The 15505-nt window shown below is 43.9% G+C and overlaps 1 protein-coding gene across 13 annotated transcripts in view; it reads right to left on the bottom strand.

Moving 5' to 3' along the window:
- The window catches only part of RGS7 (regulator of G protein signaling 7), a 425240-nt gene extending 410189 nt beyond the window's left edge, over positions 1–15051 (bottom strand). For 5 of the 13 annotated variants that reach the window (XM_073216746.1, XM_073216749.1, XM_037013691.2 and 2 more), the window contains exons 1-2: positions 14815–15050; positions 13777–13903 (exon numbers count right to left, since the gene is read on the bottom strand). In XM_073216746.1, coding sequence (XP_073072847.1) covers positions 13777–13854 — 78 coding nt within the window. In that variant the 5' untranslated portion in view covers positions 13855–13903; positions 14815–15050. The other 8 variants (XM_073216755.1, XM_073216756.1, XM_073216753.1 and 5 more) reach the window with 5 other exon arrangements.
- Between the last annotated feature and the right edge of the window lie 454 nt (positions 15052–15505).

The following is a 15505-nucleotide window of genomic DNA, read 5'->3' as shown; positions in this document are numbered from 1 at the left end:
AGATACTAATAAGTGATGAAATAAATGGTTAAATCGTATTTATTTGCATGTATTTGACTCTGTTAAAATTCAACTCGGCAGCCCATCTCCACAGTTAAAAATGTCCAGTTCCAACCCAAGAAGCTATCTAGGCTGGCAGGTCTTACAACTTTTCCTAAATATGCTCAACAATATGCTTCTAAACATAAAGTAAGTTTCGAACATAGTTTTTAAATGAATATATGCAGTACTGGCCTAACTCTACAACTTTAGGCAGCTTATGTTTTATTACATAAAATGATTCTGTTTTTAAATCAGCTACACCTCCAAGCAAGCAAAATCTCCATAAGAAGAGCATTTTTGGCTACAGAATCTCTCATATGAGCAACCAATTTCTACAGTAAAGAAATAAGTTCAAATATTTTTTAAAGTTTTTCCTTTTATTCCTATCATATTTAATTGGAAGTAAAATGAATAAGATAGTATTTATTTGCATTTATTTTTTTCATATGGGGGAAAAAAAATATTTCCAGGCCTCTGTTTCATTATAGGAAAAAAAGGAATTTTTAAAACTTGAATAACTGCACCATCAGTTTTTATGAGGAGGTATGTATATATATACACATACACACACCTATACACAAACATACATATGCCAGAAACTGTAAATCTGTTGATCTTCCAATCTTGGGATTATAAAGTGCTCTGATAAAAAACATATTGCCCTCATTTATTCTTTTCCTTTTTTTGCAAGAAAATATTCACCATGCATTTATTTGACAAAGGACTTGAGTCTTACATTAGTTTTCTATTACCATTTTAACAAATTACCACAAACTTAATGACTTACATCATCATTCATTCTTTATCTCTTGACACTTCTAGTAAATTATCTTACACATAATAATTGTTCAACAAATAGCTGCTAAATTAAATAGAGCCATATGCACAACTAATCTAAGTCAGAGTTTCTCAAGTGGTTTGAAAGAAACTAGACTTATGGTTAGATAGAAATCTAAGTGGTCATACAGTCCACATGTCAAAACCATTCCTAAGGACAATCTAATCTGTCTTTAAAAGCTTTGGATTCCGCAAAGAAGATATGACAATAGTCAATAAATACATGAAAAGATGCTCAGTCACTAGGGAAATGCAAATCAAAACCACAATGAAATCCTAATTCATACCCATGAGGATGACTATTATCAAAATTAACAGGCATTGTTTGAGGATACATAGAATGCTGTTGAGAATGGAAAATGGTACAGCCACTATGGAAAATGGTATGATGGCTCCTCAAAAAATTAAAAATACAATTATGATCCAGAAATTCCAATTCTGGGAATTGAAAGTAAGTCCCAAACATATATTTGGAAGCCCATGTTCACCACAGCATCATTCACAACAACCCAAAGTGGAAGTAACCCAGATACCTGTTGATGGAGAATCAATAAACAAAATGTACATCCATACAAGGCAATAAGGAAGAAAATTATGGCATGCTACAACATGGATGAACCCTAAAGACATTATACTAAGTGAAATTAGCCAAACACAAAAGGACAAATACTTGTAATTGCCCTTATATGTGGGACGAAGAGCAGTCAGTTTCATAGAGACAGAAAGTAGAATGGCAGTCGCCAGGGGCTGAGGGGAGAACCATGGAGAGTTGATGTTTAATGGGGACAGAGTTTCAGTTTGGGAAGATGAGAGGAGTTCTGGAGAGGGATGGTGGGGATGGTTGCACGTCAATGGGAATACACTTAGTGCAATGAACTGTACACTTAAAAATGGCTAAAATGTTATATTTTATGTTATATGTATTTTACCACAATAGAAAGAGAAAAACGAAGGGCTGATAGGCCCATTTGAGCAAATACAAAAAAATTCAAAAACGCATGGAACAGGATCTGCCATTATTCTAAGGACTCAAGATGAGTAAGAGTACCTGTCATTTCATTTGCCTTCATCTTTTTCATAAGTAACCTATATACATACTAAAGAATTTATATCATAAATGATATATTTTCAGAAATTTGCTTCAGAATATTTAACTGAGGAAGGATAAGTGAAATGAGATTTGCTCACAGCTAATAAACTGTTGACATTATGTGAGAGGTATGTGAAGGTCCTTTATATTAATTTTCTCTATGCTTGTATTTATTTGAATTGTGCCATAATTAAACATTTTCAAGTACTGCTTATTGAACATTTACTGTATGAAACAGTTTTAAACAAAATTACCAAATCAATAAAGAGAAGCAAGTTCTAAAATAGATAAGAAAGAAAAAATTTCAAGGGAAAGGCTCCTTAGATATCATCACTTCCATTTATAGAAATCTTCAGTTCCTTTCTTCTGGGATTTTATAAGTAATAGTTAACATACATTGATTGTTTCTTACTTATCCAGGCTTTTCCTGCACTATTTATGTAGTCCTCATAAAAACCTATGATTAGTCTCATCCCCATTTCACAGATGAGGACACTGAGACTCAGAAAGACAAAGTAATTTGATTCAAGTTCACAAGTATTAAGTCAGTTTTAGCTGGGGAGTCTGCCTGCAAAGCCTTAACAATTACATTCCTCTAATTACAAGCATCTCTTCCCCCTTTCTTGCTATGGATGACCTCATGACTCTTGAGTTTTCAGAATTGGGGTGTTTGTTTGAGAGCCTATGAATGAGCTATTTGGTTTCCTAAGAGATAAGATGGACATCTTTGCCTCCTCTGTCTCAGGGAAGCCCTAAAGACTTTCAACATTAGCTAACCTCAGTTTAGTTCATTTATTTAGCACTTACTAAGTGTCAGAGGCTGTAAGATCTTGAGCATCCAGAACTGCAAGTAGAAGATATAGATCAACATAGTATTTATTTTAGGAAAACTAGATAACCCCGCAATAAATACATTTTCATATCACCCAGGTCCTCCCCTCTCATGGCATTAATCTTCCTGTAATGACTTGCTTGACATCTAAGCCACTACAAAATAAGCTCAGTGAGGGCTTGGACCCTGTCTGTCTTGTCTACAACGCCATCCGCAGAGCCTACCACCATGCTGGACGATAGACTAAGCTCAATGTACAAATAGTGAGCAGAACTGAATTCTGAGTGTTGCAACCATTCAATAATTTAAGTGGAAGCAACACAGTGAACAGGTAAGAGCAGGGTCTTTGAACCAAGCATTCAATCATGTGTTCATTCATTCATTAGTGCATTTATGCAATCAGTATTCAGGGACACCTATTCTGTGCCATTTCTGTAGGTGCTGGGAACAGCAGGGAAAGTTCACTAGCTCTGCCATGAATCCTGAGCAATCTTGGGCAGTCACTCAGTCTGTGCAAGTCAGCTTCAGGTTTCTTCTTAGGAAAATAGGATACTAATAACCAACAAATAACATCACTTTAAGGAAAACGGAAAGTATATAAAGAAACAGACACCAGGACAGCCTTCAACAAACAGCAACTGTTCTATTTCACAACAAACCAAAAGTCAAAACACAAAATACTAAGTGTAAAACTTAGAGCAAGTGATCCACGGCATTATTTCCAGAGAAAGTGCACCTAGAAAAGTTTGGCAAGAGAAATATTAATAATAATATGTTCTATGTGGTAGTTAACTTTCTTCAAAATGCTTTGGTATACAGCATCTTAAGTATTAAGAGTGAAACATTTCCCTGGATTTCTGTACTAAAGAAAAATTTTCTGCAGTTTTCCTGACATTCAAAAGCTTTGTGTGGTCGAAGGTCATGTAGATTTACACTGTTCTTGACATCTTCCAGCAATGACCAAACAAGGCAAATCATATCAACTGAGCTTCTAACTGACCCACAGCTATAGGGACACTCAGCAAGCAGGGGAAGGCTTACTTGCAAAGTTTACTCTTGCACTGAGTCTTGATCATTTTCACAATTTCCAAAATAAGTTTGTAAGTATTCTTTGTCAATCATGCTCAGCCAGGCATTTTCACTTACATTTCATCTTCTCAATGATTTCATAGTGTCTATAAATCTATGTGGAAAATGAAGTGGAGAGAAGTTCAGAAACTTGCCCAAACTCGCACAGCTGGCAAGGGGAGGAGAGCAGTAGGGATCCATCCACATCCAGTCCTTGAGACTTGGAGATTCCACCCTCCACCATTTCCCCACCGGCTCTCCACTTCCCCTTCAATGCTCCGAGACACAGGAAAGAGAAGTGGGCCAAACAAAAAACACAGATTCCTCTACGCCTCAATTTTAAATTTTTCACAAGGATTCCAAACACTTTGAACCCCTTTGACCTAGAAATTTCTGGGTTTTCCTCAGTCTCAGTAGGGTTGGAATGGCTGTGATGCCTCTCCAAGATGTCACAGGATGGAAACAAGCTGAAATACATTTACAGCAGCAAACAGTCCCAGGCCCTGTGAGTGCCCTTCCTGGTATATTCATGGTCTACGCCAGCTTTAGTCTTATTGAAGGACAACCTCTACCATCCAACCTGGGGAGAGCCACCCTCTTCAGAACCCTGAAAGTTTCCACTGGAAGAAAAAAATAGATAAATAAACTATGTAAACAGTTGATTTCATTTACCGTATCTACCATCTCCTGCTCAGGCCATGATTTTCCATTAAAACCTTACTTTATATTTTTTTATTCTCTTAAAACATCATTTGTTGAGCCCGCCTTTGTTGCAAGCACTGCGTGCCAAGTGGCAAGCTAAGTATAGCATCTTCTTTTATCTATTCTATTGTGTTTGATACTGTTTTTCCAAAGGTCTTTGTTTCATAATCACTGTGCTGTCAAATACAATAGCCACAAGCCACAGGGGACTACTTAATCTAAATTTAATTTAAAAATTAAACATAATTTAAAATGCCGATCTTTGGTAACACTAGCCACATTTCAAGTGCTTGACTGCCCCATGGGCTGGTGGCTACCATACTGAACAGTGCATACATAGAAGATTTCCATCATGACAGAAAGTTCAGACAGAGTTGCCACAGAGCATTGCATTCTGTGCTTTCATCAGCCTAGATCTCCAGCCAGCATCAAATCAAGAACAGAACTTCTACCAGGGTAGGTCAGACTTAAGTTCCCAATCCTTGGGGCTCCAAAAGCTACACTACAGTTGAAAGGAAAAGCAGAATGTAGTGATCTATTTAGAGCAGGTGATTACACATCCTAGGATAATCATGGATGCTATGCATTAACCAGGATGTTGATGACCTGCTGCTACTGAATTGCAAATACAAAGACTTAACTGCATTTATTTTAAAAGAGAAAGAGGTTCATAAAAAGACAAAGACCTGAATTTAAGCTGTGTGACCATAGACAAATCACGTTATTTCTCTGATCCTAAATTTCATAAATCCAAAATTTCATAATCCACAAAATGAAAAAGGTAAATTTGGAGCTCCCTTTCACCTCTGAAATTCCTGGAGCTGAAGGCTTTATTTAGTTTATGAAATATCTAAGCAACTGTGCAAACTTCAAATATATATAAGACAATACTTTAAGAGCTTATTAAAAAGTAGAATAAACTAGCTATATAAGAATAATACAAGACAGGACATCATAAGTGTCATAAGAATGGAACTACCAAAGCATCTTGCAGCACCTGCCTCCTTAACTATCAGGAAGACATACTGGTGATGGAGAAATGCAAATGTTCACCTTTACCTCTTTATCAAAAAACATAGCAACATATTGGACCCCAGGCACATACAAGGTGTTTAATAACTTGTGTTAAGTAAATAGCAATTGGGAGATAGTAAAAAATTATTATTATTGTAGCATTTATTAAGGATATAATATATGTTAGGTTCTATACAAGACACTTTCCCCAGGCTAAGTCATTTTACCATCAAACAGTTCTTTGAAGGAAACATTTTCATTTTTCATCATTTTATAGATAAGGAAACTGAAGTGAAAGGAGTTTTAAGTGGCTAACCCACAACCACACAGCCAGACAGGGGCAGAGCCGAGGCTGCACACCAGGGCTCCCCAGCTGCGGTGTACGTCATCTTCCTCCTTAGCACACTGGCTCCTTAAGAAAAGTTATTTGCTAATCACTAGCAAGGATATAAAATAACTAGGTTTCTGGACTATTCTTAAGAACCAAATTAACATCACAGAGGTGCCATTTTCCCATATATTTTTCCACAGGACAGAATAACAACTTATGATGGACCCCCTCAGCCAAACTATCTTCCAGACTAGACCAGGTGTAAATTTTAATAGCACTGGAATCTAGTTTATGACTATTAGGGTCCCAATGTCCCAAGACCTCTGTTAATTGAATCAGGCATAGGACAAAAGGAATTAAACTGAGGGCAAGGTAAATGTTTATACTGCCTCAGACAAATGGCAGAAAAAGAGGGCCTTTTTTTCCTTAAGGAGCTGGGCCTTACTTTATGACTTCCAATTATTTTATTATGTGATTGATATTTTGTAAGATAGCAGTCTCTATAACCCTGACATTCAAATGCTTCCCTTTCATTGCAATGAGACAGGGAGCAAGGGCCGAGTATTTATGTTGCTATTTTCCACAATTCCATTTTCAAGGAGACTTAACACGAAGTCACCAACTGTCCAAATCCAAAATATTTCCATATTCTCTGCAGTGATCACATTCCATCACCCACACCACCTAAAAATACCCTGCTTTCCGTCACTCAGTCAAACCACCAGTCTGTTAGAAGGCAATAAATCCCTGGAGAGCTTCTCTTTCCTACATTTGCACTTTCCTCTGATCAATTACATTCAGGGAGTGGGGACATGGGAAATGAAGAAAATAAAATTCAGGCCACAAATCATTATCTTAGTACCACAAACGGCACTGACAAGCACCAACTGGTGAGGAAAATGCTCCACCGTGGACGGCTTTCCTGCTCTGTCCTCAAGTTAACTATTATCCAGAATTCCTCATTAAATCATCACTCATAAAATGTCTGCCCACTTCTTAGTAGAAATATCCTAGGTCAGGGCATATGCAAGCATTTGTGTCACTGAGGGAAAAAGGGTCTACATTTGATTCAGACAGATTGAATTCATATTTATAATAGACAACATCCCTTAGACCAGAAAGGTGCTTTCAAATAATCTAATTTACAGAAATTATATAAATCTGTGGGAAATTTTCAGAAATGCTAAGACATCTCTCCCCGTACCTGCCTCCTGTCCAAGCCCCTGATTTAGAAATCCAAGGTTAAAGGCCCATGCCTTTTGTTATTTGTTTGTGAACATCCCTTCCTTTTCAAATGGGCCTTTCTCTTGTTATCACTTAAAAATGCTCTTCATTCTACTACCATGGAGTAGCACCCTGACCTCAGGTACATGAAGATAACAGAGGTCCAAAAATGTCAAGAGTTCTTGTTTAGCATGGATTTCAAGGCAGGGGAGTACTTGGGCAATGCTGGGAGACACAAGCACTGAGTGACAGGAGAAAACATCTGCTCACACACACTGAGATCCAGGTCACAGTAGAAGACGTCCACTCACGCACCAGCGAGGACCCAGTCACAGTAGCAGACGTCCACTCACGCACCACCCAGGACCGAGTCACAGTAGAAGACGTCCGCTCACGCACCACCAAGGACCCAGTCACAGTAGCAGACGTCCGCTCACGCACCAGCGAGGACCCAGTCACAGTAGAAGACATCCACTCACGCACCAACCAGGACCGAGTCACAGTAGATGTCCACTCACACACCAGCGAGGACCCAGTCACAGTAGAAGACGTCCGCTCACGCACTACCCAGGACCGAGTCACAGTAGAAGACGTCCACTCACGCACCACCGAGGACCCAGTCACAGTAGCAGACATCCGCTCACACACCACCGAGGACCCAGTCACAGTAGCAGACATCCGCTCACGCACCAGCGAGGACCCAGTCACAGTAGCAGACGTCCGCTCACGCAGCACCCAGGACCCAGTCACAGTAACAGACATTTGCTCACGCACCACCGAGGACCCAGTCACAGTAGCAGACATCCGCTCACGCAGCACCCAGGACCCAGTCACAGTAGAAGACGTCCGCTCACGCACCACTGAGGACCCAGTCACAGTTGAAGACGTCCGCTCACGCACCACCGAGGACCCAGTCACAGTAGCAGACGTCCGCTCACGCACCACCGAGGACCGAGTCACAGTAGAAGACGTACGCTCACGCACCACCCAGGACTCAGTCACAGTAGCAGAAGTCCGCTCACGCACCACCGAGGACCGAGTCACAGTAGAAGACGTCCGCTCACGCACCACCCAGGACCCAGTCACAGTAGCAGAAGTCCGCTCACGCACCACCGAGGACCCAGTCACAGTTGAATATGTCCGCTCACGCACCACCCAGGACCCAGTCACAGTAGCAGACGTCCGCTCACGCACCACCGAGGACCCAGTCACAATAGCAGACGTCCGCTCACGCACCAGCGAGGACCCAGTCACAGTAGAAGACGTCTGCTCACGCACCACCCAGGACCCAGTCACAGTAGCAGACGTCCGCTCACGCACCACCGAGGACCCAGTCACAATAGCAGACGTCCGCTCACGCACCACCCAGGACCCAGTCACAGTAGCAGACGTCCGCTCACGCACCACCGAGGACCCAGTCACAATAGCAGACGTCCGCTCACGCACCACCGAGGACCCAGTCACAGTTGAATACGTCCGCTCACGCACCACCGAGGACCCAGTCACAGTTGAATACGTCCGCTCACGCACCACCGAGGACCCAGTCACAGTAGCAGACGTCCGCTCACGCACCACCGAGGACCCAGTCACAGTAGCAGACGTCCGCTCACGCACCACCGAGGACCCAGTCACAGTAGCAGACGTCCGCTCACGCAGCACCCAGGACCCAGTCACAGTAGAAGACGTCCGCTCACGCACCACCGAGGACCCAGTCACAGTTGAATACGTCCGCTCATGCACCACCGAGGACCCAGTCACAGTAGCAGACGTCCGCTCACGCACCACCAAGGACCCAGTCACAGTTGAAGACGTCCGCTCATGCACCACCCAGGACCAGTCACAGTAACAGACGTCCGCTCACGCACCACCGAGGACCCAGTCACAGTAGCAGACGTCCGCTCACGCACCACCCAGGACCCAGTCACAGTAGCAGACGTCCACTCACGCACCACCCAGGACCCAGTCACAGTAACAGACATCTGCTCACGCACCACCGAGGACCCAGTCACGGTAGAAGACATCCGCTCACGCACCACCAGGAGACCAGCGATGTCTGGCTCAGTCTCTCCCAAAGAGGAAGCGAGTCACTCCCCTTTTCAGCAGGTATGTGGACTCTCACAGAACAGACTGACCTCAGAAATGGCTTTCAAAGGCTACCCCCTGGTCCACAACTGACCTTCTTCCTGGGGTGACAGCTGCTGCTGTGCCTTCATGTGGGAAAGGCCAGTGCACCCATCTGCTTTTCAGGAATGCAGCAGTCTTACTCCTTGAAGGCTACCCTTCCACCATGACTTTCAGAGCACCATACCGGACCCCCTGGTACACATGGTACCAATTTCAAAGGTGCTCACCCAGTACCTGTGCTTAACAGGTACTGACATGAGGCTTGAATCTGCCCTCTTCTCCAAAAGGCATCACATTCTCTCTTACAACTAAAGCATGAGCATCATTTAGGGAAAATTAATCTTCACACACAGGTCTGTTTTGAAAAGAAAAAATAAAAAGGGAGGAGAGTGACCAGGTGGAAGACAAAGGGTGGGAGCCGAGGAGGAGATGTCAGGGTGGTGCACAGGGGGTGTCCAGGTCTCCTATTTCCAAAACCACATTCCTTCCACCGAGATGGTGAGTGGTGGAAACACTTTCATTTCCTTTTATCTAACAGCTGGGACAGAAATGGTTGCTGCAATAATATCAGAAATTATTGGTCATTTTGAGCATTCGTGCTAGGGAGAAGCCAGCATTCTAGCCAATTTGAAATACTGGCCCAAGGTGCCCTAGATGTTTTGTTTTTCAAATGCAGAATGTCAGCTGCGGGACAAAAAGTGATGTATACTGTCTAGGGGGCAGCATGCTGGCCAGACACCAAATTTGGAATGTGTCTCCCTGTACCCTGGGTTCTGGCCCAGCTGTCCTTTACAGGCAGTGCTGCCCTCCAGGAATGAGGACTCTGCCCAAAGAAGTGGGAATGGGAGCACTAGTTAAATAGAATGGGAGTACTACTTGAGCCCCATCAACCTAAAATAAAAGTGACTTAGCAGGGTGACCTACACAAATGTGTCAAGAAGCTGGTCCAAATTCAGTGAGATGGAGCCAGGTAGGTCTCCTCTTGGGGAAGATGACTGATTAAGTCTAATTCCAGTCTAGTTAGGAATTAGATTTAGGATGGGAGCCAAAAGCCCCAAGAATAAAAGTTGGTCAAGCCTCATACTTTATGAGCTTTTAAATAAAACTGTTCTCGAATATATAAAATGACATAACCACTCTAAATTAATCAGCTGCCTGTGAAAATAGCACCATTCTAAATTTTAAAAATTGGTGAAGTAAATATTTTATCCTTATGGATCTTTTTAGATGTACCTCTAACATCAAACAAAGCCCACAGAGATGCCTCATATGAAGCCGAAAAGCTACTGATGAGCATTCAAGGCTGACCTGAGGTACCAATCCCAATGGTGGGTGAGGCTGCATTACCATCTCCTGTAGCCTTCACCACGGTGGCACTCACTCTGCCTGGAGGGTCAAAGTTCTACCCATTGCATATTTTTTCCATAATGTCACTATGGAATTCTCCATGGAAAAAGATCCCCAGAATTTCCCCATGATTTGGAGGAACTCCTATAATCTACATGAGGATAAACTGTAATGGAGAGAAACAGCTGATGAACACAAGAAATGTTAGCATCTCACTGTTTCCCTCCCTCACAGAAATGTTCTTAAGTGTCATTCACAGCCTACCAAGATCAAATAGAAACAGCACATATACAGCTTGAGTGTGGGGGTAAAACATCAGAATCCGGCTGTAGGTCAGAGGTGGCTGGGAGGCAGAGGAGAGGGTGAGAACACCATAATGTTTCTAGTACAGAGCCCACTTTCAGGAACTATGTTTCAACAGTGAAGTAGAAGTGGAAAATTGGCATGAGTTGATAAAACAGCAATTTCTCTCTCCATTCTCTCTGCTATTCCTGAGCAATGTACTGTGGGGCTGAGGTTCTTTTCTAAGCCTGTGACTGACTTGAGCATTAATAAGCATTTGTAGCATAAGGCTTCTACTTTTATGAAGGTGGAATAGTTGAAATATCCTAACAGATATATGCAACCTATACCCCTCTCCAACTATTTTGCTGTTCTTCACCTCAAAATTTGGCCTAAGAAGATATTAAATGTAAAGCCCACATACAATACAAGAAACAGAGGTAAAATGATCACATGATAACCATGATGGAACATTTGACTTGCTAACTAGCAAAGGATAACCAAGGACACTGTGTTTATTTATACAAATTATCTGGTATTTATTTATACAGTATTACCTGTATCACAAACAAAAACAAAAAAAAACATATGCTCATAGAATAAAAAGATGGACAGGCAATCCATAGTTAAGTAAGGGGGGGTAAAATGTACTGAACTGAGTTATTTTTTCCAATAATGCTTTTTCAGGGAAATCTTTTCCAAAATGAAAGTATGTATGTTGCTATACATCAACAAAGAGCTAATAAAAGGAGGGCAAAGTAAGTAACACAACTTCACTGTTGAAGCATAGTTCCTGAAAGTGGGCTCTGAACTAGAAACATTATGGTGTTCTCACCCTCTCCTCTGCCTCCCAGCCACCTCTGGCCTACAGCCGGATTCTGATGTTTTACCCCCACACTCCAAGCTCAAGCAACCAAACAATGCTTAGAAGAATGGACACTATACTTTTTTCCTGAAGTCATCATATTCTGCCAATGTACAAGGAGTACTGGAAGCCATTTGGTGTTACACACCGATTCATAGAATAAATTCAAAATTAACAATATGAAGCTCAGGTATACTGTACAATCCAGTAACTATTTCTAAAACTTCTAGCCTCATCTTTCATTCATTCTCATGATAGTTGACTGGATGAGACACATGGAAAGATATCATAATAAGTTTATTTCTAATCAAGATAACTGTTAGGTCTCTGAGTAATTCAGCCCTTTTATAAGGAAACAGATACCATGTTTAACCTAACAAAAGTAGCTACCTACTCTAATTTACACCCAAAAGTGCAACTCTCTGCATTGCACAGACCTATAAGATAGAACTTGCATTCTCACATCCTGCAGATCATAATATTCAGTCATACCAAACAATAAAAATATTATAACATTTAAAAACACATAACTGCCCCCAAACAGTTCTTCTCAGAACCAACTCTGTATAGAATGGGCAAATAATCCAGTTATTTCAATTTAGTGCAGGAATACAATAGCAATAGTATGGGCTCGGGTGCATTGTTTTGATTATCCAGTCGGGATGCTTTAAGACTAACGTAGGCAACTAATCTCCAATTTTTCTTTCCCAGCCTACTCTGCTGTCCTAGACACATACAGCTGTATTCCCAGGAACACTATATTGCACACTCTGTAAGGTTGGAGAAAAACAGCTAGCAGTGGGTGTCCATGCACCTTCACATTAAAGCACTAACAATATTCCCTCAAACACATCCCTCAACACATTTTAGTGGTCCGGGACCTGTAGAAGGAAAATGTTGATTTACTACAGGTCATGGTACACATAGCTTTTGATCTTTACTCCTAATGGGTTCTGATCTTCTAGCTGAAAGAGCAATTACAAACTCATCCTGGGCTCACTCTAATCAACACCTGGAACAACTTTCTTGGTTTCAAGGTATGATTTTCTTGTTACCATTGCTAATGTTAACTAAAGACATCTTATCTAATAAGCTCTATAAATAATATGCTAAAGAAAAATAATCCTAGCATCAAATGTAATGAAAACGACTAGCACAGAAGTTGAAAAAAGAATACTGCTTCCTTTATTTTAGTAATATTGATTATAATCAGAGTGGCTACCTAAGGAACCATTCTTAAACACACATGATATTGAAATGCATCTTTATTATGGTAGCTCAATGTTTAGAAGTTTGTTGCTGATAGCCTTGTTATAAAATACATAAAAGCTGTCAGATCAAAAAAAATCCTCTGGAATACAGAGATTTATTTAATGGGCATAGGCACTAGAACATAAATACCATAAATACCTAGCAAAATAATAAAAATAGGCAATAGAGATTTATTTAATGGGCATAAGGCACTAGAATATAAATGCCTATTAGCAAAATCATAAAAATAGGAAACCAAAAAATAATTAAGACTAAGACAAAAAAAACAAAAACAGAACTAGAAATAGTTCAGGAGTAAAATCATTAAACCACCCATACATTCACAGACACATTCACTCTTGCCACAGAGCTGCAAGGTAGGCTATTTCGTTTCTAAAATGTTGTACCTTTATATAACCATTATAGCCTAAATGCTTAGGGGAAGTATTTTTAAAAAGCTTCTAAAATTATTACAGATGCTATAAAATCATGTGTTGAACAAATACATGGAATGCCCAAACTTGCTGTTCACTGCTGCTGGAAGATTAATCTGTGGGAATTAGCAGGGAAAGTGTGAGGATGTATGATTAGCTTCATTTACTTTATTGTGTCTCTGCACACTACAGAACAGCAGATCACCTTCAAGAATTGTGTGCAGTCATTAGTGATTTGGGGAATCCACGAGGCCACAAAGTTGATACATACTCTGATCTGGGCGGAAAAAATCCAGGAACCACCTTTTCCTAAGAGCGTGAACAAATTCTTACCTTTCTGTACACCAGCATGTTCGGTGATTCATCTGCCACCCCGTTGCTGGTCTGCCCATAATTATTCCCCTGGGCCATGTCACCGCACACTTGCTCCACTCTCAGATGCAAGAATTACCAGTCTGCCCTGCAAAGGTTGGACAGACTTCAGTGAGATCCAGTTGATGATACTTACGGGGATCAATGTCTCCATTCATCGTCATTCCAGCACCCCGTCCCCAGGGAGCGCGCCCACATGCTGAGGCTGGCTGGAGGAGGTGGCACGGGAACAGATTTCTTTTTTTACAACTTAATTTCTACCTACAGTACCCCCAGGAATTGCCTGAAATGAGTCTTTTAGTTAAAAAGAGTCTTTCAGCTATGGTTTTAGTTGACTTGATTGTTCGGGAGACTCATTTTGAAGTGTTTGATGCCCACCTAAAAAACCCACGATTACCATTTCCGACCTACAGAGTTCTCGTCTCTCCCACTACTTGCACCTGCACTTGATGGTGTTTTCCCACAGGGGCGCAAACGCAGCACCTGTGGCCACACACTTCTCCCAGGGGTCCGTCCGCCCTCCCCACGCGAGGGTGCTTCCGCAGGCCCTGCCGGTGGGATCTCCTGGGCGTGCTGCCCCCGACCCCCAGGGTCTCTCTCCAGAGCTCGCAGCTGCGCCTCCTTCCACCTGCCTTCCCTGCCGGCCGCCGGTTCCTCGCCTTTCCCCGCCGCACTTGGCTTCGGAAGTCAGGACGCAATGCTGCCGGTCTTTGCAAGAAGGCGCCGGAATGGGTCCCGGCCACGGGAGCCGGTGGAGTTCCACCCTCCCGGCTATCACCTGGGCCAGCGCGGGCGGCAGCCGATCCGCGGCACTCGGAGCGCGCAGTCTGCGGGGAGGGCGAGCCACCCCAGGCCCTCGCGCGGCTCCCCGGCGGTAGCAAATGGCAGGCAAGCGTGCGCCCCGCCGGGCCGCCGAGCGCGCCGCAGCTTCAGCACCGCGGACCGCGGGGCCCGGGCGGCCGAGGGCGCGGCACCGCCTGCTCCCGCCGCCCCACGTACCTCCGCGCCAAGGTCACGGCCCCGAGGCGGCTCCCGGCCCGGGCGCTGTCAGCTGGCGGCGAGCAGAGCCTCGCGGCAGGGCAGCTGCATCACCCGTGGCGGATGCGGAACCGCGCCGGCTCCCGCCGCTCGGGCCACCGCCAACCCCGTCGCGTGCACGGGTGGCTCGGCAGCCCGCTCGCCGCTCGCTCCGCCCGCGCCGCCCTCCCAGGCACCGGCCCCGCCGAGCGCGCGCGGGAGCCCGGCGCCGGCTCGTGCGCGCGCCTGCAGAGGGAGGGGCCGGTCACGTGGGGCCGGCGTCCGAGGAGCCCGCTCGCAGGGCTCGGCTCGCGCGGCCGCTCCGCCCCGGCACCCGACCTCGCCCCGGCACCCGGCCTCCCCCCGACCCGGACGCTGCAGGAGGCCTGGGGATCCCGGCTGGCGCCGCCGTGGGCGCAGAAGCGGGCAGGGCGCGGGCCGGGGATGGACACATGGATGGGCGGACAGACCGACGCGTGGGTGAATGGTGGGACGGATGGACCGATAGGCGGATGGACTGACATACGGGTGGGTGAGTGAGTGGGTGAGTGGACAGACGGACCGACCGTTGGGTGGATGGATGGATGGACTGATGGACAGACTGACGGACAGACGGATGGGTGAATGGAGCCCCATGCAGCGGGCAGATTTCATCAAATGCCTAATGACTCTG

Source organism: Manis javanica, chromosome 11 (assembly GCF_040802235.1).
Source record: "Manis javanica isolate MJ-LG chromosome 11, MJ_LKY, whole genome shotgun sequence".
NCBI lineage: Eukaryota > Metazoa > Chordata > Mammalia > Pholidota > Manidae > Manis > Manis javanica.
This window is presented reverse-complemented; position numbering and strand designations above follow the sequence as displayed.